The sequence below is a fragment of the Pongo abelii genome, chromosome 8 (genome assembly GCF_028885655.2).
Source record: "Pongo abelii isolate AG06213 chromosome 8, NHGRI_mPonAbe1-v2.0_pri, whole genome shotgun sequence".
Taxonomy (NCBI): Eukaryota; Metazoa; Chordata; class Mammalia; order Primates; family Hominidae; genus Pongo; species Pongo abelii.
In genome coordinates this window covers 74,629,595-74,656,812 of record NC_071993.2, presented here as the reverse complement: position 1 = coordinate 74,656,812, position 27,218 = coordinate 74,629,595, and the positions used below count along the sequence as shown (strand labels likewise).

The following is a 27,218-nucleotide window of genomic DNA, read 5'->3' as shown; positions in this document are numbered from 1 at the left end:
AAATAAATAAATAAGTAAATACATACATACATACATAAAGATAAAAAAAAAAGTATAGCGTACAGTTTAGGAGGAGATTATCATATTTTGCACATTTCTGTCTGGGAATGCTCCCCCTGCCTTCAGGCAGCCTTCCCTGCCTGCTCCTGCCTGTGGTGTTCTCCTAGTCACAGGCACGGGGTCTGAATGACTCCTGCCCTCTCCACAGTCGGCTTGGCTTCCGATCCCTCTCCCTCTGCTGTTCAGTCATGCAAGCGCATGGTTTCGCCTGCCAGCGAGTCTGGGGGCTGGTGAGGGGTGAGTCGGGGCTTCCCATTCCTTTTGTGTCTGTCCCAGCCCTCGTGTGTGGGGTGCAGAGGAAGGCTGACAAGTGCCGGTGTGCCTTTCTCCCGCAGGTTTGAGAAGATGGTCAGTGGCATGTACTTGGGAGAGCTGGTTCGACTGATCCTAGTCAAGATGGCCAAGGAGGGCCTCTTATTTGAAGGGCGGATCACCCCGGAGCTGCTCACCAGAGGGAAGTTTAACACTAGTGATGTGTCAGCCATCGAAAAGTAGGTAACATCCCCTCAAGGCTTTCTTGGGGTGTTGGGGCAGAGAAGAGCAATTGGTCCCTTGTTACTTCTTGAGTCCAAGTTTGGTGGCTTTTCCTTCAAGAGTGTCATGGCTTTCTGGGTCCGTGTCCTCTCACTCTTAGCTGACCCATCCTGGGCTGGACTCCCTGCAGGCACTTGTGACAGTTCATTAAAGAATGACATAGTTAGCCTGAAGTGCACAGGTGATTTTCCTGTCTAGCTACGAGAGCAGCCTCCTCTCCCACCCCCATCAGCCCGTCACCCCCACCCTCCACACACACTCAGGGTAAGATTAGCGTCCAGGAAGCAGACGATTCGAGCAAGGAGCAAGGAGCTGGCAAAGCCCGGAGCCTGGGTTTTTGGAATTCCACCTTCCACTTCCAGTCTGGAGACCTCCAGACTGTGTTGAGGGCATTAAGGGCACCTTAGTAACCTCAAGATGTTAATTAGGTGCTCCCTGAAAAAAGACTTCCTTGACCAATAGGATTGGGAATATGGCACATTTATCTTCCATTTTACAATATTATGGTAAAATAAATACAGACTTACAGTAAAAAGGAATAAGAAGTATAAAGTATAAAAATACAGATTTGTAGTATTATCAACACATTAAAGAAAACCCAATTTTGCTTTGACTTGTCATTTCCCAGACTTCTTTTGTGCTTGAAACCACCCCTTCCCTGCCACACACACATTCTTTCAGGGGAAACCTGTTAACAGCCAGAAATGTGCCCTGGCGTGCAAGTTTGAGAAACACCGGTTAACAGATGAGACAGGACAGTTAGAAGGAAGGAAAGAGCCAGCCAGCAACTAACTGCAGCCCCTTGGCATCACACAAGAAACCTGGGATTCTCTGTCTCCTTATGAAGATTTGCATCAGCTCTCTTTGAGGTTAGAGAAGGCAGCTGCTGGAAGAGGAAAGGGGTTTATCTGGACCAACTCTTCTGCCAAATCCATGTGCTGGAGTTTGTTCTATGATCACTCTCCTGAGTTCCTAGCCGTCCCTTTTCATGAGTCTCCTGGTCAGTGGCTGGGAAGGAAGGGGAGCGGGAGACTCGTGGATTGTCTTGAAAGTCACTGGCCAAGTCAGGAAATGCATGCCTTCCTCTTGGCCTGTTTCTGGTATTGACTCTTTGGTTACCAAGAAACACAAACCCAGCTAGCTCAAGAAAGCATGTATATTATAATAAAGGCTATCTCAAAAAACAAAAAAACAAAAAACTATAAAAAACATCCTACAAGAGCAGATGTTAGAGGCATTCTCTAAAATCAGGAGCAAGACAGTATCACCAGTTTCTATTTGGCATCGTACTGGAGTCTTAGCCAGTGGGTTTTCATTTTTGTTTTTGTTTTTTTTTAAAGAAAAGATGAGAGATAAATTAAAGCTTTGAGAATCAAAAAAGAAGTGAAACTGTCATTATTTGCAAATGGTAAAAGTCTATATGGAATACCCCCAAAATATCTACAGACAAATGAATAGAACGACGTGAGAGGTTAAAAAGATGTCTGGACGGGCTTTCACCTTGTTGGCCAGGCTGGTCTCAAACTCCTGACCTCAGATGATCCGCCCGCCTTGGCCTCCCAAAGTGCTGGGATTACAGGCATGAGCCACTGTGCCCGGCCCCCATCCTCTTCTATCATTTTTTAAATCTCTTCTCCCATCATAAAATTAATTTCTCTCATATTTTTTGGTCAGGTAGAATTGGGAAAGTCCCACACTCTCCTATTCTCCTATTACCTTAACATCCCAAGCTTCCTTTCCTTTTTTGGTCTTTATGAATATATTTATATGGACAGAATTAAGACAAACAAAATTGATTTCCCCATTCTCTCACTTCCCCATCTTGTCTTCCTAGACCCCACAGAGTTAAAACTTGGGACTCCCCCGACCCTCCCAGAACACTTTGTATATTGTTTGTTTGAGGTTCGTGCCGCAGTAACAGACACAGTATTTAATTGCACATACAGATGTTTGCTGGGTATATTCACTGTACATTTTATTTAATTTGGTTTTTTGTTTGTTTGGGGGTTATTTGGGGGGAGGTTGGTTTTGTTTTTAAATATTAAAAAAATCTGTCAAAAAAGATGTCTGGAGATAAGATACAGAAGTCAACTGTATTTCTATCAGCAATAATAAAAATATGTACATATTTTAAAACACATTTTTAAGAATAATTTTAGATTTACAGGAAAGCTGCAAAGATAGAGTATATGTATATGTGTTTGTGTGTATGTGTGTGTATATATACATGTATGTATACATATATATTTTAAAGACACCATTTACGGTAATAACAAAACTATAAAGTACTTCGGAATGAATCCAACAAAAGATACACAAAACACGTGTACAGAAAATTACAGTTGGACTGAGAGACATCAAGGAAGGATGTGTAAGCATCCAGGGGCAACTCACAGACCCCACGAGTGGGAGGTTCTCCTGAGCCTTATGAGCCCTGGGTGGTGGCAGCCATTTCTCCACCTGTTCAGAGGCTACATAGTCTTGCCTCTTCACTTGTCTTCATGGTCCTGGCTTGGCACAGTGCAACCTGGTACAGTTTTTCCTATTACTACCTGGCATTTCTTATGGAGGAGAACCCTTCCCGGGCTCTTCTTAGGCATTTGACAGTCTTCATCCCATACCATGCACACATGGTAAGTGGGGCTGTCCCTTTCCAGCACCTTCAAGCCTCAGTGCTTTGCACTGCCTCATGTGGTCCTCAGTGCATCAGTATTGGCCTCTAACTTCACAGGAATAAGGAAGGCCTCCACAATGCCAAAGAAATCCTGACCCGCCTGGGAGTGGAGCCGTCCGATGATGACTGTGTCTCGGTCCAGCACGTTTGCACCATTGTCTCATTTCGCTCAGCCAACCTGGTGGCTGCCACGCTGGGCGCCATCTTGAACCGCCTGCGTGATAACAAGGGCACACCCAGGCTGCGGACCACGGTTGGTGTCGACGGATCTCTTTACAAGACGCACCCACAGTGAGTCTGCCCTTTGCTGTCATTGGCACTCTGTACCCATTGTGGGTAGGGTCCTTGTCCAGAGATCAGACTTTTGTACCCGGTAAACGTTTTTCGGCAGACAAGACAATGGTGGTCGGGGGCTGTGGCTTATGCCTGTAATCTTAGCACTTTGAGAGGCCGAGGCAGGAGGAAGGAGTTTGAGAACAGCCAGGGCAACATAGTAAGACCTCATCTCTATGAAAATTTGAAAATAAATAAATAGATCAATAACATGCTTAGTTCTGGGCATAAGGTCAGCGTTGCCCCCTTGGGAAGTATCGCCCTTAGTCGATTCTTGCTGGTATTGCTTCTGCACTCCGTCGTCACCTTGCCCTGTCAAAAGTCAAGATGGAGATTTCTGTAGCTGTCGGCTCCACTGGGTGGAATGTGTCTGTCTCTCGTCCGCATTTCATCAGGAGGACCTTGGGTCATAGGTGTGGTACCCACATTCATGTTTCAGAAGCTCCTGTTAAAACCCCCCAAACCCTCAGACTTTACTTTTTTAAATGGGCAGCTTGTCTGTGCTTGGCCTCTGAGAGCTGGAGCTGTAGGAGCTGTAAGTTGACCCCATTGGCAAGGAGGTGCTTTCTTCCCCACGCAGCCTTCTGGTCTGTCAGTGGCCCTAGCCAGTCCTCATGCCATCTCACCTTAGTTTTAGAAGCCACGTTGTCCTGTGAGAATGTGGCTTGTACTTTTTTAAAAAGGCTAAAGGTAAATTCTAAGTCATTATTTAATAAGTTTTAATGAAAGTCTATGACATGATTTTTTTTGCACAGGACCTCCGAATTGTTTCCCACTGCACGTATAAATATAATGTGCATGTGAAGCACCCATGTCAATACTGTACCTTCAGTTCTGGTGATGGCTCAAAGAATGTCGACTTAAATTGAAATAGTTCTGGCCTGGCATGGCAGCTCACACTTGTAATCCCAGCACTTTGGGAGGCCGAGGCAGGTGGATTGCTTGAGCCCAGGAGTTCGAGACCAGCCTGGGCAATGTGGCTCTACAAAAAATCATACAAATTATTAGCTGGGTGTGGTGGTGTGCCTATAATCCCAGTTACTTGGGAGGCTGAGGTGGGAGGATCACTTGAGCTTGGGGGTGCAGAGGGTGCAGTGACCTGAGATTGTGCCTCTACACTCCAGCCTGGGGGACAGAGCGAGCTCCTGTCTCAAAAAAAGGAGAAATAGTTTTGTGTTGCTGAGGGGATAGGGTTTGAGCCAAGGACGTAATTGTATTTTTAAAGTATCTGCAAAATTCTTGATAATGAAACTTTTATTAGCCATTTCTTTCTTTCTTTTTTCTTTGTAATTTCTTGGCTAATTTTTTGGACAAGAAAGCCTAGGGATTTGTAGCATCACATTAGATTTTTTTTAGATTGTGGTAAAATACACATAACATGAAATATATCATCTAAACCTTTTTTTTTTTTTTCTTTTGAAGGCAGGGTCTTGCCCTGTTGCCCAGGCTAGAGTGGAGTGGAGTGGTGTGCTCTCAGCTCACTGCAACCTTAGCCTCCCAGGTTCAAGCAATTCTCCTGGCTTAGCCTCCCTAGTAGCTGGGATTACAGGTGCATGCCACTGCACCAGGCTAATTTTTTGTATTTTTTTTTTTTTTAGTAGTGATGAGGTTTCGCCATGCTGGCCAGGCTGGTCTTGAACTCCTGACCTCAAGTGATCTGCCTTCCTTGGCCTCCCAAAATGGTGGCTTAGACATGAGCCACTGTGCCTACCCCACCTTAACCATTTAGGGTACAGTTCAGTGGTAGTAAGTACATTCATACTGTTGTGCAGTCATCCCTATGAGCCAGAACTCTTTTCATCACAGTTTAAAAAATAGCTTTGATTAATTGTTTCTCATTTCAGAAGTAATATTTACTCAGTATAGAAACTTTAGCTAGTTCAAAAAGTTATGAAGAAAATAGAAATCATCCTTAATCCCACCCCTTGGAGTTGACTGCTGTTAATATTTTGGGGGAACCATTTTGCCAGCCTTCCCTACTGACAGCAGACCACAAACTCTGAGGAAGTTCTGTCTCACTCCTGTCCCAAAGCTCTCTTCTAGCCACTAAGAAACCTCCAGACTTTTATGTGGCAAGGGAAAGAGCCAAGTGAAAAAACGATTGATTATTTATTGAACTCTTCCTCAGCAGCAGTTACTAATCTGAGCATTTTAATGAGCTATTAATTCCCTCCACATCACTGACACCCAGATACTGAGAACTTCATTTACTTCAGGGTCAGCTGTTCAAGGTTACCTGAGCTGGAGTGGGTGGAGCTCGCCCTTGTTTTCCCATCTGACTTTTTTTGAGACAGTCTCACTTTGTTGCCCAGGCTGAAGTGCAGTGGTGCGCTCTCGGCTCACTGCAACCTCTGCCTCCCGGGTTCAAGCGATTCTCTTGCCTCAGCCTTCCGAGTAGCTGGAATTACAGGCATCTGCCACCATGCCCAGCTAATTTTTGTATTTTTGGTAGAGACGGGGTTTCACCATGTTGGCCAGGCTGGTCTTGAACTCCTGACCTCGGGTGATCCACCTGCCTTGGCCTCCCAAAGTACTGGGATTACAGGCGTTAGCCACCTCACACTCGGCCCCATCTGACTTTTGAACACCGTGCTTTTGACCACGGTGCTGTATTATCTTCCTGTCACGGTGGAGGGCAAAATCTTTTTAGACCTGGAATTTTTTGTATGTGATAATCATGTAATAATGAGAGTCTTCTCTTTTTATGTGTGATTACGAACGATTTCATTTTTCCTTTTTACCTCTCTGCATTTGCTAACTTTTCTACAGTGGATGTATATGATTTGTGTAATGAAAAAAGCAGGTGCAGAAAACAGAATTAGGCTGGGCACAGTGGCCCATGCCTGTAATCCCAGCACTTGGGAAGCTGAGGCGGGTGGATAGCTTGAACCCAGAAGTTTGAGACCAGCCTGGGCAACATGGCGAAACCCTGTCTCTACTGAAAATACAAAAAAGTTATCTGGGCGTGGCCCCAGCTACTCGGGAGGCTAAGGTGGGAGGATCACCTGAACCTGGGAGGTTGAGGCAGCAGTGAGCTGTGATTGTGCCACTGCATTCTAGCCTGGGTGACAGAGCAAGACCCTGTCTTAAAAAAAAGGAAAAAAAAAGAGTTAAAGAGTGGAGAAAGAAAGGGTGGCCAGAGGTCCCCAATAAATGCTCAGTCCAGCTGTTGTGGAATGTCCCCCCTGCCCCCACAAGGTATTCCCGGCGTTTCCACAAGACTCTGAGGCGCTTGGTGCCGGACTCCGATGTGCGCTTCCTCCTCTCGGAGAGTGGCAGCGGCAAGGGGGCTGCCATGGTGACGGCGGTGGCCTACCGCTTGGCCGAGCAGCACCGGCAGATAGAGGAGACCCTGGCTCATTTCCACCTCACCAAGGACATGCTGCTGGAGGTGAAGAAGAGGATGCGGGCCGAGATGGAGCTGGGGCTGAGGAAACAGACGCACAACAATGCCGCGGTTAAGATGCTGCCCTCCTTCGTCCGGAGAACTCCCGACGGGACCGGTAAGGGCCTGCTGAGGGCTGACATGCCTGTCCTGCTCCTGCCAGGAACTGAGCCGCAGTGGGGGAGGTTGGATTCGCCAGTGGATGCCTTCACACTGGTGATGCATGATTTTGCCAGAGCTAGAAACTCCCTCACATCTCTGTTTTCCATTTTTATTAACTGATTTGTCATGTGTGTGACTCAGGGCAGTTTAATTTTCCTGGTCGGACCTCCCAGGCAAGTGCTATCTCTAAAACCACAGCCCTGCTTAGAATAGTGCTCTTAGCTGGGCAAGGTGGCACACGCCTGTCATCCAGCTACTCAAGAGGCTGAGGTGGGAGGACTGCTTGAACCCAAGAGTTCAAGACCAGTCTGGGAAACATAGCAAGACCCTGTCTCAAAAAAAATTAAATGAATAAAAAAGAAGTATTCTTAAAAGCTGGGCAAATCCCACAGCACTGATTACGTTTTCCCAAAGCCAAGGAAAGCCAGCAGAAGGATAAACACTCAGTGTACCCTTCTTAAATCTTGATAGAGTATGCACGAGGCATTCAGGGCCTGGGGAGTTTCGCATTCAGGCAAATTGTAGAACAGAATCCAACCCTTTATGCTAACCTTGGTAGTTTTCACTGGAGCTGATCATTATGGGGAATCTGAAGAGCTTTTCAGGTGGGTCCTTGGAGTAATGAATGTTTGTGACAGGAATGTGTCCTATGTGTAAGTTACCTAATACCACATTATAAGCCACCCTCACACTTAGTGGCTTAAAAACCACCCTTTATTATTGTTCATGCATCTGTGGGTCAGTTGGACAGTTCTGCTCATCAGGGCCAGGCTCGGCTGACCTCTGCCGGCCTCATTCCTGCATCCGCAGTCAGCTGTTGAGTCAGCTGGGACGCAGATCTCAGACGCCCTTCCCCACATGTCCAGCAGTTGGCTGTCAGCTGGGGTGCAGGGGCCCCTGGCCCTGTGTCTCATCCTTCAGTGGGCCACCTGGCTGTTCAAGTGGTGGCAGCAAGGGCTGCAAGGGAGAAGGGAAGACTTCAAAGCCTCCTGGAAGCCCAGGCTGGGGACAGGCTCAGCTTTGCCTCTGCCATACTCTGTTGGCCTGAACAATCCTAAGGCTGGGCTAGATCCCAGGGGAGGAGAAATTGACTCCATCTTTCAGTGGGAGGAACTGTAGTCATGTTGCAAAGAAGGATTTTGCACATGCAGGGAAGGGAATGATGCGGCTGTTTTTGCAAATACCCCACACCCTGACATAAATTATTATTTTTTGTAGGAGATTTTCATTGTTGCAGCCCTGGTGAAGTCTGTGTATTGTGACAGGTGGTTTACTCACATGCTGTCCTCCCAGTGTGGCTCCAAGTCTGTGGTAGTCAGAGATGTGGTGCCCACTCTTCCTCTGAGTCTGTGCTGTGTCCTAAAGGGAGGAGTTGCAGCTTCTTCTCTGTGTTTGCTATGGGGTTCTCCCCTTGAAAGTCTGGAGTCTTGGGGTTACTGGCTGCCAAGAGGCACTTGGCTGTTTTTGACATTCTTTACGTTTTTGACGGCAACAGAAAATGGTGACTTCTTGGCCCTGGATCTTGGAGGAACCAATTTCCGTGTGCTGCTGGTGAAAATCCGTAGTGGGAAAAAGAGAACGGTGGAAATGCACAACAAGATCTACGCCATTCCTATTGAAATCATGCAGGGCACTGGGGAAGAGGTGAGATTACAAAACCATAGTGCATATGCACTGCACACACGGCCAGTGGCACCGGCAGTCACTTGATGACCAAAATCCTCCACGGGATGCCCACATGGATTTGTGTCCTTGTGGCCCAGAAGCACCAGATGCTTTTTGCCATGCCTGGCTTGTGACACTCTGGTGGCTGAGAAGATTCTGGAAAAGGAGGCTCACTCTGCATGTGTGGGGGGTGTGTTTGCATACGTGTGTGTGTGTGTATACACACTTTGGTCCACGTGCACTGATAAAATTAAAACCACAGAGAGCATGGGCGATCCTTTCTTTTCTCATGCAGCTGTTTGATCACATTGTCTCCTGCATCTCTGACTTCCTGGACTACATGGGGATCAAAGGCCCCAGGATGCCTCTGGGCTTCACGTTCTCATTTCCCTGCAAGCAGACGAGTCTGGACGCGGTGAGTCTCTGTTCTTAGGGCTCAGTGATCGGGCAGCACTGAGTCCCCTGTGGCCTGGGTGGGCTGGCCCTTGAGGCCTTCTCCAGCCTCAGTGTCATTCCTAGATGACAGTCACAGTCACAGTGGGTTGAGCCAGGCTTTATTTCACAGCCTGCAGGCCATATTGAGACTCTTCTCTCTTCTTTTCTCTTTGAAAGCGTCACCTTTTCTGGGAAAGCTTCTGGTCCTCCAGGCAAAAAAAAGAACCTCATCCTCTTCTGTGCCCCCTGTTCATTTGATTGTTGCCTTGCCTATAGCACTTCTTACACAGTTAGTTCTTAGTGTCTTTGGTTTCTGCTAGTGGTATATTCTGTGAGCAAGGACCTGTATCCCCGCACGCCCTAGCACAGTGTCCAATCACAGGAGATAATAAATATTTGTTCAATACACAGGATGAGTCAGGGTCCAGGATCAGAGCTTGAGCATCTGCTGACTACTGAGTGGCTGGGCTCAGAGCTGAAGGTTACAGCTCCTGTCCTTTGGAAGGCCACAGTCTAGTGGGGGAGCCGAGTCCCTAACACCAGCGGCTCCAGCTCCGTGAAGTCAGGGTTGGGGAGTGGATTCTGGGCAGAAGGAACCAATGGTGCAGAGTCATGGAGGCAAGACCCAGCCTGTCACGCTGGAAGAGCTGTAGGTAGCTCTGGGTGTCACAGGTGGAGACGTGACCAGGCAGGAGTTCTGGAGGCGGGTCTTAGGCCAGGGTTAAAGACTTAATGAGCAGCCCTAGGAGAGCTAGGTAGGGTCACCTACCTCTGTAAACCAGTTAATCCAGTTATGTCGCTGACTTGGGACTTTTTTATTCTGAAACCCTTTTAGAGCTCAGGAGGTAGATCTGTTTGTTTGTTTTTAAAGCACTTCACTTATACCTTCACCTTGGATTCATCATAGTCAACACACACCCAGGGTACTTTCTTCCCCAGGAAGTGTTTTAACTTCAATCCAGTGAAACCTAAAATGTACTTTAGGTAGTCACAGTATTACTAAACTCTTAGGATCCTTCAGTTATAGTGTCAGTAGACTCTTCTGTATAGCTGATTATGCCAGTGGCAGCACCAGGCTAGGAATCGGGTGATCTGGGCTCTTGTCCAGTATTGAGTGCCGTCTTTGCCGTCTGCTGAGTGAACTTAGACATCGCTATTTATCTAATGTGCCTCATTTGCTCCATCTGTGAAGTGGGATTATTTCAGACCCCTATGAGGATGGTGAGGAGGGTCTATTCATATTTTATTGGTTTGTCCTCAGATGTCTGAACTCTGTCTCCAATGTTGTAAGCCCTCAGCAGTTGTTGACTCAGGAGGGAGGGTTGGAATTTTGTATTCTCCCCTTCCGGGTTAATTACACAGGACTCTCCTGGTGCTTTTTATGTTGTAGGGAATCTTGATCACGTGGACAAAGGGTTTTAAGGCAACAGACTGCGTGGGCAATGATGTAGCCACCTTACTAAGGGATGCGATAAAAAGGAGAGAGGTAACTATTAAAAGAATGTTTTTTAAAATCTTCACTGTTTTAGGGGTTTCTAAAAAGTGTATTTGCCTGTTGTAAAGAATTCAGGCCAGGCGTGGTGGCTCACGCCTGTAATCCCAGCACTTTGGGAGGCTGAGGCGGGTGGGTCATGAGGTCAGGAGTTCGAGACCAGCTTGGCCAATATGATGAAACCCTGTCTCTACTAAAGTTACACAAATTAGCCAGGCGTGGTGGTGCGCACCTGTAGTCCCAGCTACTTGGGAGGCTGAGGCAGAAGAATCGCTTCAACCCAGGAGGAGGTTGCAGTGAGCTGAGATCGCACCACTGCACTCCAGCCTGGGCGACAGAGCAAGACTCCATCTCAAAAAAAAAAGGAATTCAAACAATACAGAAGCATGTGACCTGGCCAAGAAAAGCTCCCTATTTCCTGACTCCACTGCCCGCAATAAAATAAGGGCTCATAGGTTTGTGTTGTTACAGGATTATTATCTTTTTTAGAAAGGTATATCATGACTCTCATACAAACTGAAAAAGAAAGAAGCAGCCCCTGACAGGTGGGCACAGCCTGGCACTCTCAGTTAGGCCTTGGTGTTCTCCTGTGGAACACAAACAATTTCACAGAGTCCACAAACAATTGCAGCGCAGAAACATCAGACACAGCCTTTCCATCCAGGACCATGATGGATTTAGACAAGAATATGACCAGTCTGTAACCATAGAATTGCCCCTGGTTCCTGACAATATCCAATCCAGAGCAAAGCCCCACTTCTTTAAACCTTCCCCCAAACCACAACACAGACACAGATCCACATTCAATTTTTTTTTTTTTTAATTTTTAGAATTTTAAAGTTTCCTTTTTTGAGACAGGGTCTTACTCTGTCACCCAGGCTGGAGTGCAGTGGTGCAATCTTGGCTCACTGCAAACTCTGCCTCCCAGGCTCAAGCGATCCTCCCGCTTCAGCCTCCCTAGTAGCTGGGATTACAGGTGGGCATCTACACCCGGCTAATTTTTGTATTTTTGGTAGAGATGGTGTTTTGCCATGCTGCCCAGGCTGGTCTCCAACTCCTGGGCTCAAGCAATCTGCTCGCCTTGGCCTCCCAAAGTGTTGGGGTTTTTAAATAGAGGTGGGGTCTTGCTATGTTACCCACGCTGGGTCTTGCTAACTCCTGGGCTCAAGTGATCCTCCTGCCTCACCCTCCCAAAGTGTTAGGATTCCAAGCATGGGCCACCACACCAAGCCACTTTCCGAGATGCCCCTGGGGTGTGTTCTCCAGTGTTGCAATGAGTAAGTAAAGCCCAACTTTGTTAGATTACAGGTGTGTTTCTGGTGGTCTTTGGCTGGAGGACATTGAAAAAATATAAAATGAAAAATTCCCAAGATTTAATTTAACTCATTAATTAATGAGGGAGTCAGTAAGAGACTGTTTTAAATTTTTTTCTTTTGACTTTTTTTCAACCCCATTACACTGTGCAAAGTAAGAAATTTAAAAAATAAAACAAAACAAAATACTTCAAATAACAGTCTAAAGAGCAGACAGATACCTAGGCATTAGGCTGTCAGGGAAGCTGAAATGAGTGTCTGAAAGAGGGCTGATTTGTCTGCTGTCTTTTGCAGTTAAATAGAAAAAAAAGAAAGAGGGCTGAGTTGCATCTGGAAGGGTATGCTACACAACTTACAATATTTCATTGAAAATATAGCTGCGGGTTGGGTGCAGTGACTCACACCTGTAAGCCAAGGCAGGAGGAACTTTGGGAGGCCAAGGCAGGAGGAACGCTTGAGCCTGGGAGTTGGAGACCAGCCTGGGTAACGTAGTAAGACCCCGTCTCTACAAGAAGTTAAAAAATAAAAAATTAGCCATCATAGTGGTGCACAACCTGTGGTCCCACCTGCTGAGGAGGCTGAGGTGGGAGGATTACTTGGGCTTAGGAGGTTGAGTCTGCAGTGAGCCATGGTTGCGGTAGTGCACTCCAGCCTGGGTGACAGAGCAAGACTCTGTCTCTTAAATAAGAAAGGATACCTGCTGATCTATTTTTGCCTGCTTCACAACTATTAGTGTTAATTCTTCTAGCTTGCTTTCCATGCATATACCAACACACACACACACACACACACACACACACACACTTAAAAAATAGGAATTGCACCATATATACAACATGACAACTTGCTTTTTTGATTTAATATGAAACAGGTATCCTTCCTCATCATTGCATTTAGACCAACCTCATTCTTTTTCCTGGCTGCGTAGGATTCCAGCATATGTCTGAATTGCCTTTTACATAGCCCATTTGATCTACACTTGGATTGTTTCCTCTTTCTGACTATTGCATGTCATGCAGTAAATATCCTTGTATGTGTGCATTTGTGCACCTGCATGACTATTTCTCAAGGACAGATTCTGAGCAATGAGTTTGATATTTTCCGTTTTGCCCTCTGAAAGGCCATAATGCTTTAAACTCCAAAGGGAAGAAGCTATTTGACCATTGCCCCTTGTCTCTTCTATTCTATGATTCCCTCTAATAGTATCATCTGTAAAATGGGTAGAATACTTTCCCTTCCTTAGATCTCATGTTTCAGATATATCCTTAATAGCAGGGGTTTAGTCTGTGAAGGAACATTGATTACCTTTTTGTAGGCTGGTAAGAAAACCATCTTAGATGATGACCAGTGGCTCTCTGACTGCAGTGCAACAGACAGAACCAGCAGCATTCAAGCCAGGCATAGTGATCCTATTCCTAAAGCTGTGTCCCTTTCTTTGCAAAGGAATTTGACCTGGACGTGGTGGCTGTGGTCAACGACACAGTGGGCACCATGATGACCTGTGCTTATGAGGAGCCCACCTGTGAGGTCGGACTCATTGTTGGTGAGTGTCCTGGAAGGTCTCTCTCCCTGCAGAAGGGAAGGCTGGGGTTTCCCTGTTTTGTGGGGCCTTGGCCCAGCAGCTTGGTCCTCTGTATGGGGTAGTCTTATCTGTCAGTATCATTTCTTGACCAGCTCCAGAGTTCAGGGCTGGACGAAGGCTGCAGAGTCTCTGGCGGGGGAGGTGGGGGGTGCCTTTCTGAAGACACCCATAATGCTACACATTGCTTATGATCAGACTGTCAAGAACTGAACTCTCCAGGAATGAGGCCCCAAAAGACTCACGTGGGTTGAGTGGAGACAGGTACCTGGAGCGGGCCTGGCAAACATGGCAGCTCTATGGGCTTTGTATGGAGGGGCTCTGGGCAGGTATTGCAGGGGGATGGGGTGGGGAGGGAGTCTGAGGCTGGAAAGGAAGTAGAGAGCACCTCCCGTGCTGACCACACTGAGAGCATGGAAAGGGGCAGGATGGTCTTGGGCACCATTTTGCCTTTAGCAGCCACTGGGTGTGCATGGTCCCAGCCACTGAAGGGGGTTGCAGAGGGGTTGTCTCTGCAGCTTGTTGCCTTGTAGTCCAAACACATTAGGGGTCTGGGCCTCGAGCACATAATTCCTGAAGCATATTGATTTGGGCTATGAGGAAACCATTTGTCCTGCTGGTCCTGCTCCTCACGTTAGGGGATGCTGGGAAAGACCCCAGGGAGTTTCTTAGCCAACATCTGCGGACTCTACCTGGCGAGTGAGCAGTGGCACCCCTGCTACTGGATCAGTTGCTGAGTGTCTAAAGCTTGGGAAGAGGCCCCAGCAGGCTGCCTTCCACGTGCCAGGAAGAACTTTTCATTCATTGTTAAGCCACTTTTCTCTTCTGTTGAAATTGTAAAAAACCTAGGGAGCAGCTCCTGGTGAAAGGTTGTTTGGGGCCTGGCTTTCTCCACCCAGCCCCTCCCTTTCTTTCTATGAATGGGCTTAGGTGTGAAATGCAAAGCTAGAGTGACACAGCAGGTCTCCTCCTCCTGCAGGCCCCACCTTCCCTCCTGGGAGGTCAGGTCCGCCCGTTTCCTGGCACCAGGCTCCAGCTACGTTTCATAGCTACTTTTTCTTTCCTCCATCAATTGATCTCTTTGCTCAGGACTCCCATAGGCAAGATGTATGGTTTCCATGTTTTGGCTTTCTTTGCATCTCCCACTCCCATCATCTTCCGTTTCTGGAGCTCCTCTTCTCTCAGTTTTAACCTTGGGAGAAAAGGGGGCTGAGAAAAAAAAGAACAAAAATCATCCAACTGTACAGTCTTTGAACTCTACTTAAGTTTCTTCAAAGGGGATGAAAACTACCAAAGCCCTTTTGGTCTGGCCAGGGGGTGTGTCTTGTGTCCTCCTGATGAAAGTTCACCTACATCCCACCCTGGATGGGTGGATGGTGCTCCCGGGCGCATCATTAGCGTCATCCTGGGAGCTTGTTAGAGATGCAGGCTCTCAGGTCCTGGCCCTAGCCTCTTGAATCTGGATCTGCTTCTTAGGGTCCCCAGGTGATCCAGCTGCATATTAAAGTATGTGTGTGAAGCACTCTTCCTGGGTTAGTTGATTGGTTTTTAAATATCCAGTCTATTCAGTGAGGCAAGTTCAGTGACCACAAGCTTGGATATCATGGCAATTAAGATTGCTGTGAAAGTTGCAGTATGCTTGCCTTCAGTTTCTTAGCTCCTCATGGGCTGGAACAGCAAACAGTCTGTGGTCCTTCTATTTTGAGTGACTCTGCTCTAGGGAGTTCAGGAATGGAAGTCAGAGATTCCTGAGCCCCTGGCAAGCATATGCCAGGTTGCATGTGTGCGGTGTGTGGGTCCACCCAGAGAAAGGTGCCTTTTTCACGGAAGAATCCTCTGATCTTCAGAGGTCTGATACAAAAATGATGAAAAACCATTGCTTTTGAAAGCCCCCCTTGAAATGCTGAAGACACTGTCCTGCCCTGAACTGTGGGCTTCATCCCAAGATATGTAGGAAAGCTTATTGAGCAGGCATAGTCCACGACCAACCATCCTTGTCGAGAAAAGATAAGTGGGGCTGGGCGTGGTGCCTACGCCTGCAATCCCAGCACTTTGTGAGGCTGAGGCCAGAGGGTAGCTCGAGCCCAGGAATTTGAGATGAACCTAGGCAACATGGCAAAACCCTATCTCTACTAAAAATTTAAAAAAATTAGCCAGGCATGGTGGTGGTGCCTGTAGTCCCAGCCACTTGGAAGGCTGAGGTGGGAAAATCACTTGAGCCCTGGAGGCGGAGGTTGCAGTGAGCCAAGATTGCGCCACTGCACTCCAGCCTGGGTGACAGAGCCAGACCCTGTCTTGAAGAAAAGAAAAAGAAAATAAGTGAATATCCATGGTATAATAGAAGATAATCCCCTAATATTTTATACACATACATATAGGCATGTATATATTGTATATGCATGTGTGCATGTTGTTGTGTGTGTATGTATATATTTCTTCTTTTGGTCTGAATGTTGCCTAAACCTCTACCATTGACGCTCCATCTCTTTGCTATAAAGCCATCTTCTATTACAATAAACATAACCCTGCCTGGACGGGTGAACACATAGGCTCTTGGTCGAAAGTCAGCTAAGCAGGTGCCCTCTGGGTGATGTGGCTCAGACTCTCCATTTACATTTCAAAATTTTCCTGGAAATCATTGGAAAAGCAAAACTATTACTTTGTTCATCACAAAAAACATGCCCCCTGCCTGTGGAACCTCAGGCCCCAGACCCCAGGCCCAGTTGCAAGACCCCCAAATGCAAGGCCACCACTCCTCATTGCCCCCTCGTGTGTTCCAGGGACCGGCAGCAATGCCTGCTACATGGAGGAGATGAAGAACGTGGAGATGGTGGAGGGGGACCAGGGGCAGATGTGCATCAACATGGAGTGGGGGGCCTTTGGGGACAACGGGTGTCTGGATGATATCAGGACACACTACGACAGACTGGTGGACGAATATTCCCTAAATGCCGGGAAACAAAGGTAACCCCGCGTGGCGGAGAGGACACCCACAGTCAGGGTGGGGGCAGCACTTGGTTGCATTCTGCCACTTGCAGTGGAAGAAGTTTCTAGGAGGAGAGGTCTGAACAGAGATTTCAAGACTGGACCCCCTGGCTCACTCCTGACCTTTGTCTTTTGGACAGCAGAGAACCAGGGAGGACAGACCCCCAACATGGTACAAGATGGCCCAGGGTTGATGCCTGTCTAGGGGCTGCCCGTGACTGTTTTTTATCCTGGAGGATTCTGGCCTTCCAGTCCCCTTGCTGTGTTCCTTTCCCATCAGAATAACAAGGGGGTGGGGTGAGGGTGGCTGGGCGGCAGGTTGGGGTGAAGCAGAGGCCCTGTCGCAATCGTCCTTTCCTCCGTGAGCCTCCTGCACCACCTAGTGGCCATGTGGAGCTTTGCAGCTCAGGTCTCAGAGACCATGTCTGAAATGGCAGTGTCTGCCCTTTGTCTCAAGCCCCCAGGAATCAGTCCATCCTCTGCCACGGCCAGGATGAGTTGGTCAAAGTTGTGTCCCCAGAAGCAGAAAGAAGGGCTGGAGCAGCACCCAGCACGAGTCACTCCCTAGCCCCCTCAAGGTTTTTGCCTTTTCTGAATACCACCCATGCTGTTATTTACTTAGTGCTTTTCTTCAAATCAGCTTACAGTTTTTTGTTTTTCTTTTTGTTTGAGGTGGAGTTTCACTCTTGTTGCCCAGGCTGGAGTGCAATGGTGTGATCTTGGCTCACCACAACCTCCACCTCCCGGGTTCAAGCAATTCTTCTGCCTCAGCCTCCCCAGTAGCTGGAATTACAGGCATACACAACCATGCCCAGCTAATTTTGTATTTTTAGTAGAGACAGGGTTTCTCCATGTTGGTCAGGCTGGTCTTGAACTCCTAACCTCAGGTGATCCGCCTGTCTAGGCTTCCTAAAGTGCTGGGATTACAGGTGTGAGCCGCCGCAACCAGCCCTTATAGTGTTTTTCTTTTCTTTTTTTTTTTTTTTTTTTTGAGACAGTCTCACCCTGGACGGCTGGAGTGCAGTGGTGCGAGCTCAGCTCACTGCCACCTCCTGGGTTCAAGCGATTCTCCTGCCTCAGCCTCCCAGGTAGCTGGGATTACAGGTGCACGGCACCACGCCCAGCTAGTTTTTATATTTTTAGTAGAGACCAAGTTTCACCATGTTGGTCAGACTGGTCTCGAACTCCTGACCTCAGGTGATTTGCCTGCCTCAGCCTCCCAAAGTGCTGGGATTACAGGCATGAGCCACCATGCCTGGTGGCCCTTATAGTCTTTATTGACGTTTAATGAAGGAGGAAAAAGAGGGAGAACCAATAGTACCATAAAGAGATGGTAACTATAAAATGAGTATAGTGAAGAACCATGCTATTCAAGTCTAGCTAGATGCTGTCGCCTACCAAATGACCTGAACTAAAACCCCCTTTGGGCTGAGTGCAGTCTATCATCAAAGTAATCCCAGCACTTTGGGAGGCCAAGGTGGGTGGGTTGCTTGAGCTCAGGAGGTTGAGACCACCCTGGGCAACATAGGGTTGAGACCCTGTCTCTACTAAAAATTAATAACGATAATAACAACAATAATAGTAAGACCCCCTTGGTTAAAAAGCGGGGGGATCAGCAAGTGTTGGAAGGGGTTAAGGACATGTCAGCACCAAACTGGGGTGGTCTTTGTGGTGGAATGAGGACTGGATGGGACTTGGTAGTGGTGCCCACCCCTCTGTGATTCCATTCTGTTTCATGTTCTTCCATGGATCACGTGAAATAGGAGGAATCCTGGAGTATCCGAATTCCAGGGGACTCTTCTCAGCTTTGGGACACTGGGCTTGGGCATGTGCCATGGAAATGAATCAATCCTTTGTTATTTCTTGAGATCCTTGAGCATGGAGAGGGCAGGAAATTCAAAGTCCCAAGAACAGGTTGACCTCCAGCGTGTTGTGGTCACTGAATTCTCCCTCCTGTGTGGCCTCATCACTCTGCTGTGGGCTTGACCAGTACTCTGGGTATTTGCAAAACCTTTAGAAAAATCTAGAAACTTTCCTTTTTTTGTCTTCTTGTTCCTTTAAGACTTAGCCCAGTCGTTTGCTTATTCTGCAGATATTTTTTGTGCACTTTCCTGAGGGCCCAGTGCTATGCCATGCTGTGCTGTGCCCTGGGGACTCAGAGCTGAAAAAGACACATATGCCCTGTCTTCTTGGGGCTGTCTACCACAGCAGTGGTGGTGGGAGGCAGTGAGCTCATGTGTGTTGTGAAGGAGGAGAATGGTGAGGTGTGTGGGAACCTGAAACAGGCAGGTAGAACCCAGGATGGAGGAGGAGGACAGGCTCTCGGGGAAGTGACCTTGGGGCTGAGAGCTAGAAGGTAGCTGAGGAAGGAGACCAGTCTAGTGGGTAGACATGAATGCTGGTGGTTTTGTTTCTGATGTGAGAGAGTGGAGGACTCCCTGGTCCTTTCTGGTCCTCCCACTCTGCCTCTGCAGCAGAGCACAGGGCTGGGCACATGGCTGTTGATGATGCACTTGAGGGGCAGTAAGAGACACAGAGTGACCGTGAGACCAAGGGCTGACAGTCCTCCTGGCCACTTCCCATAGACACCCCAGGCCCCTCCTTCTGTCTCAGGTATGAGAAGATGATCAGTGGTATGTACCTGGGTGAAATCGTCCGCAACATCTTAATCGACTTCACCAAGAAGGGATTTCTCTTCCGAGGGCAGATCTCTGAGCCGCTGAAGACCCGGGGCATCTTTGAGACCAAGTTTCTCTCTCAGATCGAGAGGTGAGTGGGCAGTGCCTTCCCTGCCAGCGCCCACCCTTCAGAGGTCGCCTGGCTGGTGGATTGTGATGGGCGTGGTAGGGACCCTAGGGGACATTTTGGCCATTTTTGAGGATTTTTTTTCTCCTCTGGAATAGCAGACCCTGGGCATTTGCATAGTGAAATCTTATAATTTTATTATAAATTACTTTCCTTGGCCTGCCATGGTGGCTCACGCCTGTAATCCCAGCACTTTGGGAGGCCGAGGTGGGCGGATCATGAGGTCAGGAGATTGAGACCATCCTGGCTAACATGGTGAAACCCCATCTCTACTAAAAATACAAAAAATTAGCCAGGTGTGGTGGCAAGTGCCTGTAGTCCCAGCTACTCAGGAGGCTGAGGCAGGAGACTCGCTTGAACCCGGGAGGCGGAGGTTGCAGTGAGCCGAGATCATGCCACTGCGCTCCAGCCTGGCCTGGCAACAGAGCGAGACTCCATCTCAATAAATAAATAAATAAATAAATTACTTTCCTTTTATCCATCCTTTATGTTGGGGCATTATATTGATTTATTTGAAATTATGTGTGTAAGAAGGTCATATGGATTGCATTTCAGGTGGTAAAAGTGCACTACACATACAGGTATTGGGGGTGCATAGGGCCCACCCTGAATTTATCTGAAAGGCAGCCTGGGGCTCAGTGCCAGGCCACCCAGGAGCTGATGCCCCTCAGCAAGTTGTTCCACCTTCTTTCTACTTTTCTCCTGTCCAGGGAACATTTCTTCCTTGCCTTTGCTGTCTTCCAAGGCACGCTGTGTGAGAAGGAGGAAAAATGGTCAGAAAAAACAAAAGCAATTTCACAAATACTGTGTTCTTCTTAGAATGGTCATAATAACCTAACGTAGGCTCTGTGTAGGCTGGGCACGGTGGCTCATGCCTGTAATCCCAACACTTTAGGAGGCCGAGGCAGGTGAATCACTTGAGCTCAGGTGTTCAAGACCAGCCTGGGTAACATGGCAAGACCCCGTTTCTACAAAAATAACAAAAACTAGCCGGGTGTGGTGGCACATTCCTGTGGTCCCAGCTATTTGGGAGGCTGAGGTGGGAGGACGGCTTGAGCCCAGTGGCGGAGGTTACAGTGAGCTGAGGTTGCACCACTGCACTCCAGCCTGGGTGACAGAGACAGACCCTGTCTCAAAAAAAAAAGAAAAGAAAAGAAAAGAAAAGAAAAATATTAAACCTTAAACAAAAAAAAATCTAACAAGCCTATACATTGCTCTTACCTAGGCAAAATGGTTTTTAAGTATACAATTTGGTGGCATTAAGTACATTCACATAGTCGCACAGCTATCACCACCATCCATTTCTGGAACTCTTTTCATCTTCTCAGCTGAAATGCTGTATGCAGCAAACACTAACTCCTCATTCCTCCCTCCCCCAACCCCAGCAACCACCATTCTACTCTCTGTCTCTATGGATTTGACAACTCTGGATACTTCATATAAATAGAATCACACAGCATTTGTCCTTTGTGACTGGCTTAATTCCCTTAGCATAATGTCTTAAGGTTCGTCCATATTGTGGCATGTGTTAGAATTTCCTTATTTTTTAATTTTTTTTTTTTTTTTTGAGACAGAGTTTCGCTCTTGTTGCCTAGGCCAGAGTGTAATGGCGCAACCTTGGCTCACCATAACCTCCACCTCCTGGGTTCAAGCGATTCTCCTGCCTCAGCGTCCTGAGTAGCTGGGATTACAGGCATGCGTCACCATGCACACCCGGCTAATTTTGTATTTTTAGTAGAGATGGGATTTCCCCATGTTGGTCAGGGTGGTCTCGAACTCCCGACCTCAGGTGATCCACCCACCTCGGCCTCCCAAAGTGCTGAGATTACAGACATGAGCCACCATGCCCGGCCATAATTTCCTTATTTCTAAGGCTGAGTGATATTCCATTGCACACACACACTGCATTTTGTTTTTTTATTCATCCATCCATGGACACTTGGCTTGCTTCCACCTTTTGGATATTGTGACAAATGCTGCTATGAACACGGGTGACCAGTATCTCCTTGAGTCCGTGCTTTCAGTTTGTGTGTGTGTGTATGCACCCCAAGTGGACTTGCGGGATCATATGGTAATTCCCTGTTGAATTGTTTGCGGAACCACCGTGTTGTTTTCCACAGTGGCTGTAACATTTTACATTCCCACCAGCAGCCCGTGAAAGTTCTGGTTTCTCCACATCCTCGCCAACACTTGTTATTTTCTGAGTTTTTTGAGAATAGCCATCCTAATGGATATGAAGTGGTATGGAAGGTCTTTTCAAGCATAATAGCAAAGAAAGAAATCATAAAGAAAAATGGTCAAATATAGCTACGTAGCATCTGTAAGTAAAAAAAAAAATAGTAATCAAACTTAAAAGGCAACGGTAAACTGAGGAAGACATTTGTACTGCGTATGACAAGATGCCTAGCAGGGCATAGTGGGCTTTGGCAGGTCTGGTCTACACCTGCTCTTCTCCACTGGCTGTGTGCTTTGCAATAGTCAGTTTCTCCCAGCCTCAGTTGCCTTATCTTTAAAATGGGAATAATCATGCATTCATTGGTTGGTTGAGGAGTAAGTAAGGTAATGTATGTAAAATATATGTTACATGGTAAGTCCTCCAAGAAGCCTGGCTGGTCTTCATTGTACCATCCCAGTCATCATCATCTCTTTCAATTTAATATAAATAAGACAAATATATCAGGAGAAAAGTCTTGAGACATAAGAAGTAGTTTATATGGCAAAAAAACAAATGGAAAAAAAAAGATCATCCTCACTAATAGAGAAGAATATAAATTAAACTACAGTCTTGTGATGCCATCTTATAAAACTGTCAAAAGTTGTAAAAAAATGGTCTTTTCCAGTGAGGATAAGTGTGGCCAAATACTCTGCTGAAGAGAGAGTAAATGGATACAATTTTCTGTAAGGCATCTGGCAATATGTAGCAAAAGCTCTTTGACCCAGAAATTTATCCTAAGGAAAAACATCAGAATTGCACACAAAGATTTATAAACAAACTTTATCAAAATGTTTCTTTATAATAGCAGAAAATTGCAATTAACTTGAATTTCTCTGAGCTGGCTAAAGAAATCATGGTGCATCCCTAGAGGGAATACGGCGGCAGCTGTTTTCAATCCTGTTCTCAGATAAGGCTGTGGGAAATTGCTCAATGCATGAAACAGGAAAGAGAAAGAAAATCACATATCAAGGATAATCCCATTTTACATATCACGAGAAGCATACCAGCTAGGAAAAATAAACTGGAAGGAAATATAATTAAAATGCTAATAGCATTTTCCTAGATGTTGAGATAGTGAATGGTTTAAATTTTCCAATTTTTATTTTGCTAGATTTGCCAAATTCTCCACACTTTAACATGTAACACTTGCCCTTGACTCTGTTTGTGAATGAGTATAGTGATTGGGGGCGGGGGGCGTCCTTTGGACGCGGTCCCCAGGCTGCTCTTGTGGGTCCCGCTTCATCCAGCCCTCTGGCTTTTGTCCCCCACAGTGACCGATTAGCACTGCTCCAGGTCCGGGCTATCCTCCAGCAGCTGGGTCTGAATAGCACCTGCGATGACAGTATCCTCGTCAAGACAGTGTGCGGGGTGGTGTCCAGGAGGGCTGCGCAGCTGTGTGGCGCAGGCATGGCTGCAGTGGTGGATAAGATCCGCGAGAACAGAGGACTGGACCGTCTGAATGTGACTGTGGGAGTGGACGGGACGCTCTACAAGCTTCATCCGCAGTGAGTGGGCCTTCCAGTTGGGATGCGCAGAGCTTGCTGGGATCCCTTTGTGTTAGGGGGTATCAGGATGTGGTTTACGCCAGGGAAATGCCCTGCGGGAGACCAGCCAGGCTGAAGGCTGTGCGTGCAGGAGCTGGGGATTGTCTGGGACAAGGTAATGAACAGTTTGTAGGATTTGACTGGGATCCTTAGGGAGACAGAGAAGTGGCTTCACTTGGCCAGCACACACCAGTGGCATGACGTGACCCTCACCCCACTCCTCCTGGTCCCCCTTAGGTGAGGGCTGGGCAGTGGGAGAGGAGGTGAGGGTGGGCGTGGGCTCACTCATAAGCCTGGTGAGCTGTAGCCAGGCCAGAGGCTGTGTTGGGTAAGTGGGGAGAGGATATTAAGGAAGGGGCGGAGCCGGGTGCAGTGGTTCACACCTGTAATCCAGCACTTTGGAAGGCCTAGGTGGGAGGACTGCTTGAGTCCAGGAGTTTGAGTCCAGCCTAGGCAACATAGTGAGACCTTGTCTGTACAAAAAAATTTTGAAAATTAGCCGGGGATGGTGGTGAACGCCTGTAGTCCCAGCTACTCGGGAGACTGAGGCAGGAGGATTGCTTGAGACTGGGAGGTGGAGGTTGCAGTGAGCCCAGATCACGCCACTGTACTCCAGCCTAGGCAACAGAGTGAGACCCTATCTCAAAAAACAAAATAGGAAAGGAGGAGAGCCACTCTCTTGTTCATCTGCTGAATCAGTTTGCTAAGACTTGGAAGGGCGGGAGCAGTTTGGGCCCTGGGCTTCATGTCAGGGAGGGGTAGGGAGTGGCCTCTCTCTGGTCAGGCATCTGACCCCCACATGCCAGAGAAGGACATGTGATTGCACTTGCTGTGTGATTGTGATCCACCGCATGTCTCAAACCTTGGCTTTTATGAATAGGGTGACCATATTATTTATTTATTGTCTACACTAGGGTACTCTTGCTAGTCAAGAGTGCTAATAATTATTACTCTGGGACTGTAGGCAAACTAGGACCATCCCAGATAAATGAGGCCATAGTGTCACCCTACTTATAAGCAACCTCACCCGACTCAGTGTAGACATTACCTGCTTACCTCATGGCCGTGGCTTGGGGTGGAACCATCTGTCTTGCTCCATCCTCACCTCTGTCTCTCCCCCTTAATAGCTGTCCTTGCCATCAGCTGAGGCAGCACACAGGAGTGGTTTAGAGCTAGGCTTTGGAGCCACATACTCTTGGATTTAACCCTGGCACTGTCACTTAGAATCTGTGTGCAATTGCTTAATCCCTGCAAAATCTCATCTTCCTCATGGGGTGGCAGCCACTGGCAGGACTAGAAATTAGAGCTGTAAAGTATGGGGCACCTAGTAGGTCCTCAAACTCCTTGGCTTAAGTGATCCTCCCACCTTGGCCTCCCAAAGTGCTGGCATGAGCCACCGCACTCCGCCCACCTAATAGGTCCCCAACCAAGGACAGTGACTACTTTTGAGAGCCCCTCACCCCAAGCATCTTCAGCCTGGCCCTGCCCTTCATTTTCAGCCGAAATTGCAAGCATGTAGATTCAGCCTTTGTTCAGATACTATCTTCACTGGTGGGTATTCCTGTCTTTGGGGGCCAGGCTGTTGATGGTGGGGTGCTGGGGGTCTCAGGGTTGCAGCTGGAGATGGGTGATATTCATTCCTGCATAGCCTCCTGAACCGATCCAGTGCTTGGCTGGCTTGCGCCTGCCTTAATGATCCATGTCGGCCCCTAACATCCTCCTTGGTTTTGAGGTCCCCCTGGAGCCTCAAGCTCCGATGTGGGTGTGTGTGTTATTCATGTCCTAGCCTTCATAAGCCATACAGAGCAGTTGTGTTTGGATTCGCAGATGGGCCTCCCTGCTGAAAACTGTGACAATGGGATTGACCATAGGCCCACTTTCCTCCCAGCCATTCTCAACTGGCCACAGCTGCTTCTAAGCAGCCTTCCTCCCAACCCTGTTCATCCTCCTTGTTGTTGGGTTCAGAGTCTCTTTGACTTCTGATGCTTATGCCCCAATAAACCCATCACAAAGTCGAAGAATCCTAAGTCGAATCATCACCAGTCAGGGGGCTGTCTGTGCTTTGGTGTTTTTGGGTAGGCCCGGCGTCTCTCATCTTCCTCCAACTACCTTGTCCTGTTTTCTCGTCCTTTTTAGCTTCTCCAGAATCATGCACCAGACGGTGAAGGAACTGTCACCAAAATGTAACGTGTCCTTCCTCCTGTCTGAGGATGGCAGCGGCAAGGGGGCCGCCCTCATCACGGCCGTGGGTGTGCGGTTACGCACAGAGGCAAGCAGCTAAGAGTCCGGGATCCCCAGCCTACTGCCCCTCCAGCACTTCTCTCTTAGAGCGGCAACCCCCTACCCTCCCAGCGAGTTGTGCTGGGAGACGCCGGCGCCGGGGCCCGCCGGCGCGGGGAGGAAAGCAAAATCCAACTAATGGTATATATTGTAGGGTACAGAATAGAGCGTGTGCTGTTGATAATATCTCTCACCCGGATCCCTCCTCACTTGCCCTGCCACTCTGCATGGTTTGATTTCGACCTGGTCCCCCACGTGTGAAGTGTAGTGGCATCCATTTCTAATGTATGCATTCATCCAACAGAGTTATTTATTGGCTGGAGATGGAAAGTCACACCACCTGACAGGCCTTCCGGGCCTCCAAAGCCCATCCTTGGGGTTCCCCCTCCCCGTGTGAAATGTATTATCACCAGCAGACACTGCCGGGCCTCCCTCCCGGGGGCACTGCCTGAAGGCGAGTGTGGGCATAGCATTAGCTGCTTCCTCCCCTCCTGGCACCCGCTGTGGCCTGGCATCGCATCGTGGTGTGTCAATGCCACAAAATCGTGTGTCCGTGGAACCAGTCCTAGCCGCGTGTGACAGTCTTGCATTCTGTTTGTCTCGTGGGGGGAGGTGGACAGTCCTGCGGAAATGTGTCTTGTCTCCATTTGGATAAAAGGAACCAACCAACAAACAATGCCATCACTGGAATTTCCCACCGCTTTGTGAGCCGTGTTGTATGACCTAGTAAACTTTGTACCAATTCAAAGACCCGAGTGATGCTTAATGGCTGGGGACGGGGGGGACAGGCGGAGGGGGGCGCAGTTTCTTGGGATGTGGCAAAGACCAAACACTGGGGAGTTTTGTGGCCTTCTGGCCGGAGGAGGTTTTTTTTTGAGATGGAGTCTTGCCCTGTCGCCCAGGCTGGAGTGCAGCGGCACAATCTCAGCTCAGTGCAACCTCTGCCTCCTGAGTTCAAGCGATTCTCCTGCCTCAGCCTCCTGAGTAGTTGGGACTACAGGCGTGCATCCACACACCCAGCTAATTTTTGTATTTTTAGTAGAGAAGAGGTTTCACCGTGTTGGCCAGGCTGGTCTCCAACTCCTGACCTCAAGTGATCTGCCTGCCTCGACCTCCTAAAGTGCTGGGATTATAGAACAAGGCCACTTGGCTTCCAGGCTGCTTGGGTTCAATGAGAGGACTGCAACACTGGTCCCCTCTCTGCCATCCCCACACGGATCCTGCCCTTCATCTTCCTGTCTGCCAACCCCAAGACAAAGGATGAAATGTGCTCTGCCCCACCCCTCTCCGCCCCCTCTACCCAAACACAGATGAAATCTTCAAGCAGCCCAGGGTGGCTGCACTCTCCCGCTCCTGGATCTTTTTTCTTTATTTTTTATTTTTATTTTCTGTAGACAGGGTCTCACTGTGTTGCCAGGGCTGGTCTCCAACTCCTGAGCTCAAGCAATCTGCCCGCCTCGGCCTCCCACACTGCTGGGATTATAGGCGTGAGCCATCGCTCCCGGCCCACCCCTCCTGGATCTTAGATTGACCTCATCCCTAGGAAATTAACCGTTGTCTGACCTTTTACTCTCCCTTTCCACCTCCACCTCAAGAGATTCCTGGTCTATTCCCAGGCTACCATTTTGGATTCTCCCCCAGCCTTGGTGGGTTCCATGTCACTCTGCACCCAAGCACCCTGTGATGTCCCAAGCCGCAACTGCGGCTCTAAGTGGCTTCCCGCGGGACCGATTGCCAGACCACCAGAGTCCCTTTAT

The 27,218-nt window shown here is 48.1% G+C and overlaps 1 protein-coding gene across 13 annotated transcripts in view; it reads left to right on the top strand.

Moving 5' to 3' along the window:
* The window catches only part of HK1 (hexokinase 1), a 130,778-nt gene extending 104,569 nt beyond the window's left edge, over positions 1 to 26,209 (top strand). For all 13 annotated transcript variants that reach the window (XM_063727075.1, XM_054521467.2, XM_054521466.2 and 10 more), the window contains 11 exon segments: positions 396 to 551; positions 3,326 to 3,559; positions 6,800 to 7,104; positions 8,644 to 8,792; positions 9,109 to 9,228; positions 10,639 to 10,734; positions 13,497 to 13,596; positions 16,413 to 16,596; positions 19,231 to 19,386; positions 22,909 to 23,142; positions 25,318 to 26,209. In XM_063727075.1, coding sequence (XP_063583145.1) covers positions 396 to 551; positions 3,326 to 3,559; positions 6,800 to 7,104; positions 8,644 to 8,792; positions 9,109 to 9,228; positions 10,639 to 10,734; positions 13,497 to 13,596; positions 16,413 to 16,596; positions 19,231 to 19,386; positions 22,909 to 23,142; positions 25,318 to 25,462 — 1,879 coding nt within the window. In that variant the 3' untranslated portion in view covers positions 25,463 to 26,209.
* The last annotated feature ends 1,009 nt before the right edge of the window (positions 26,210 to 27,218 follow it).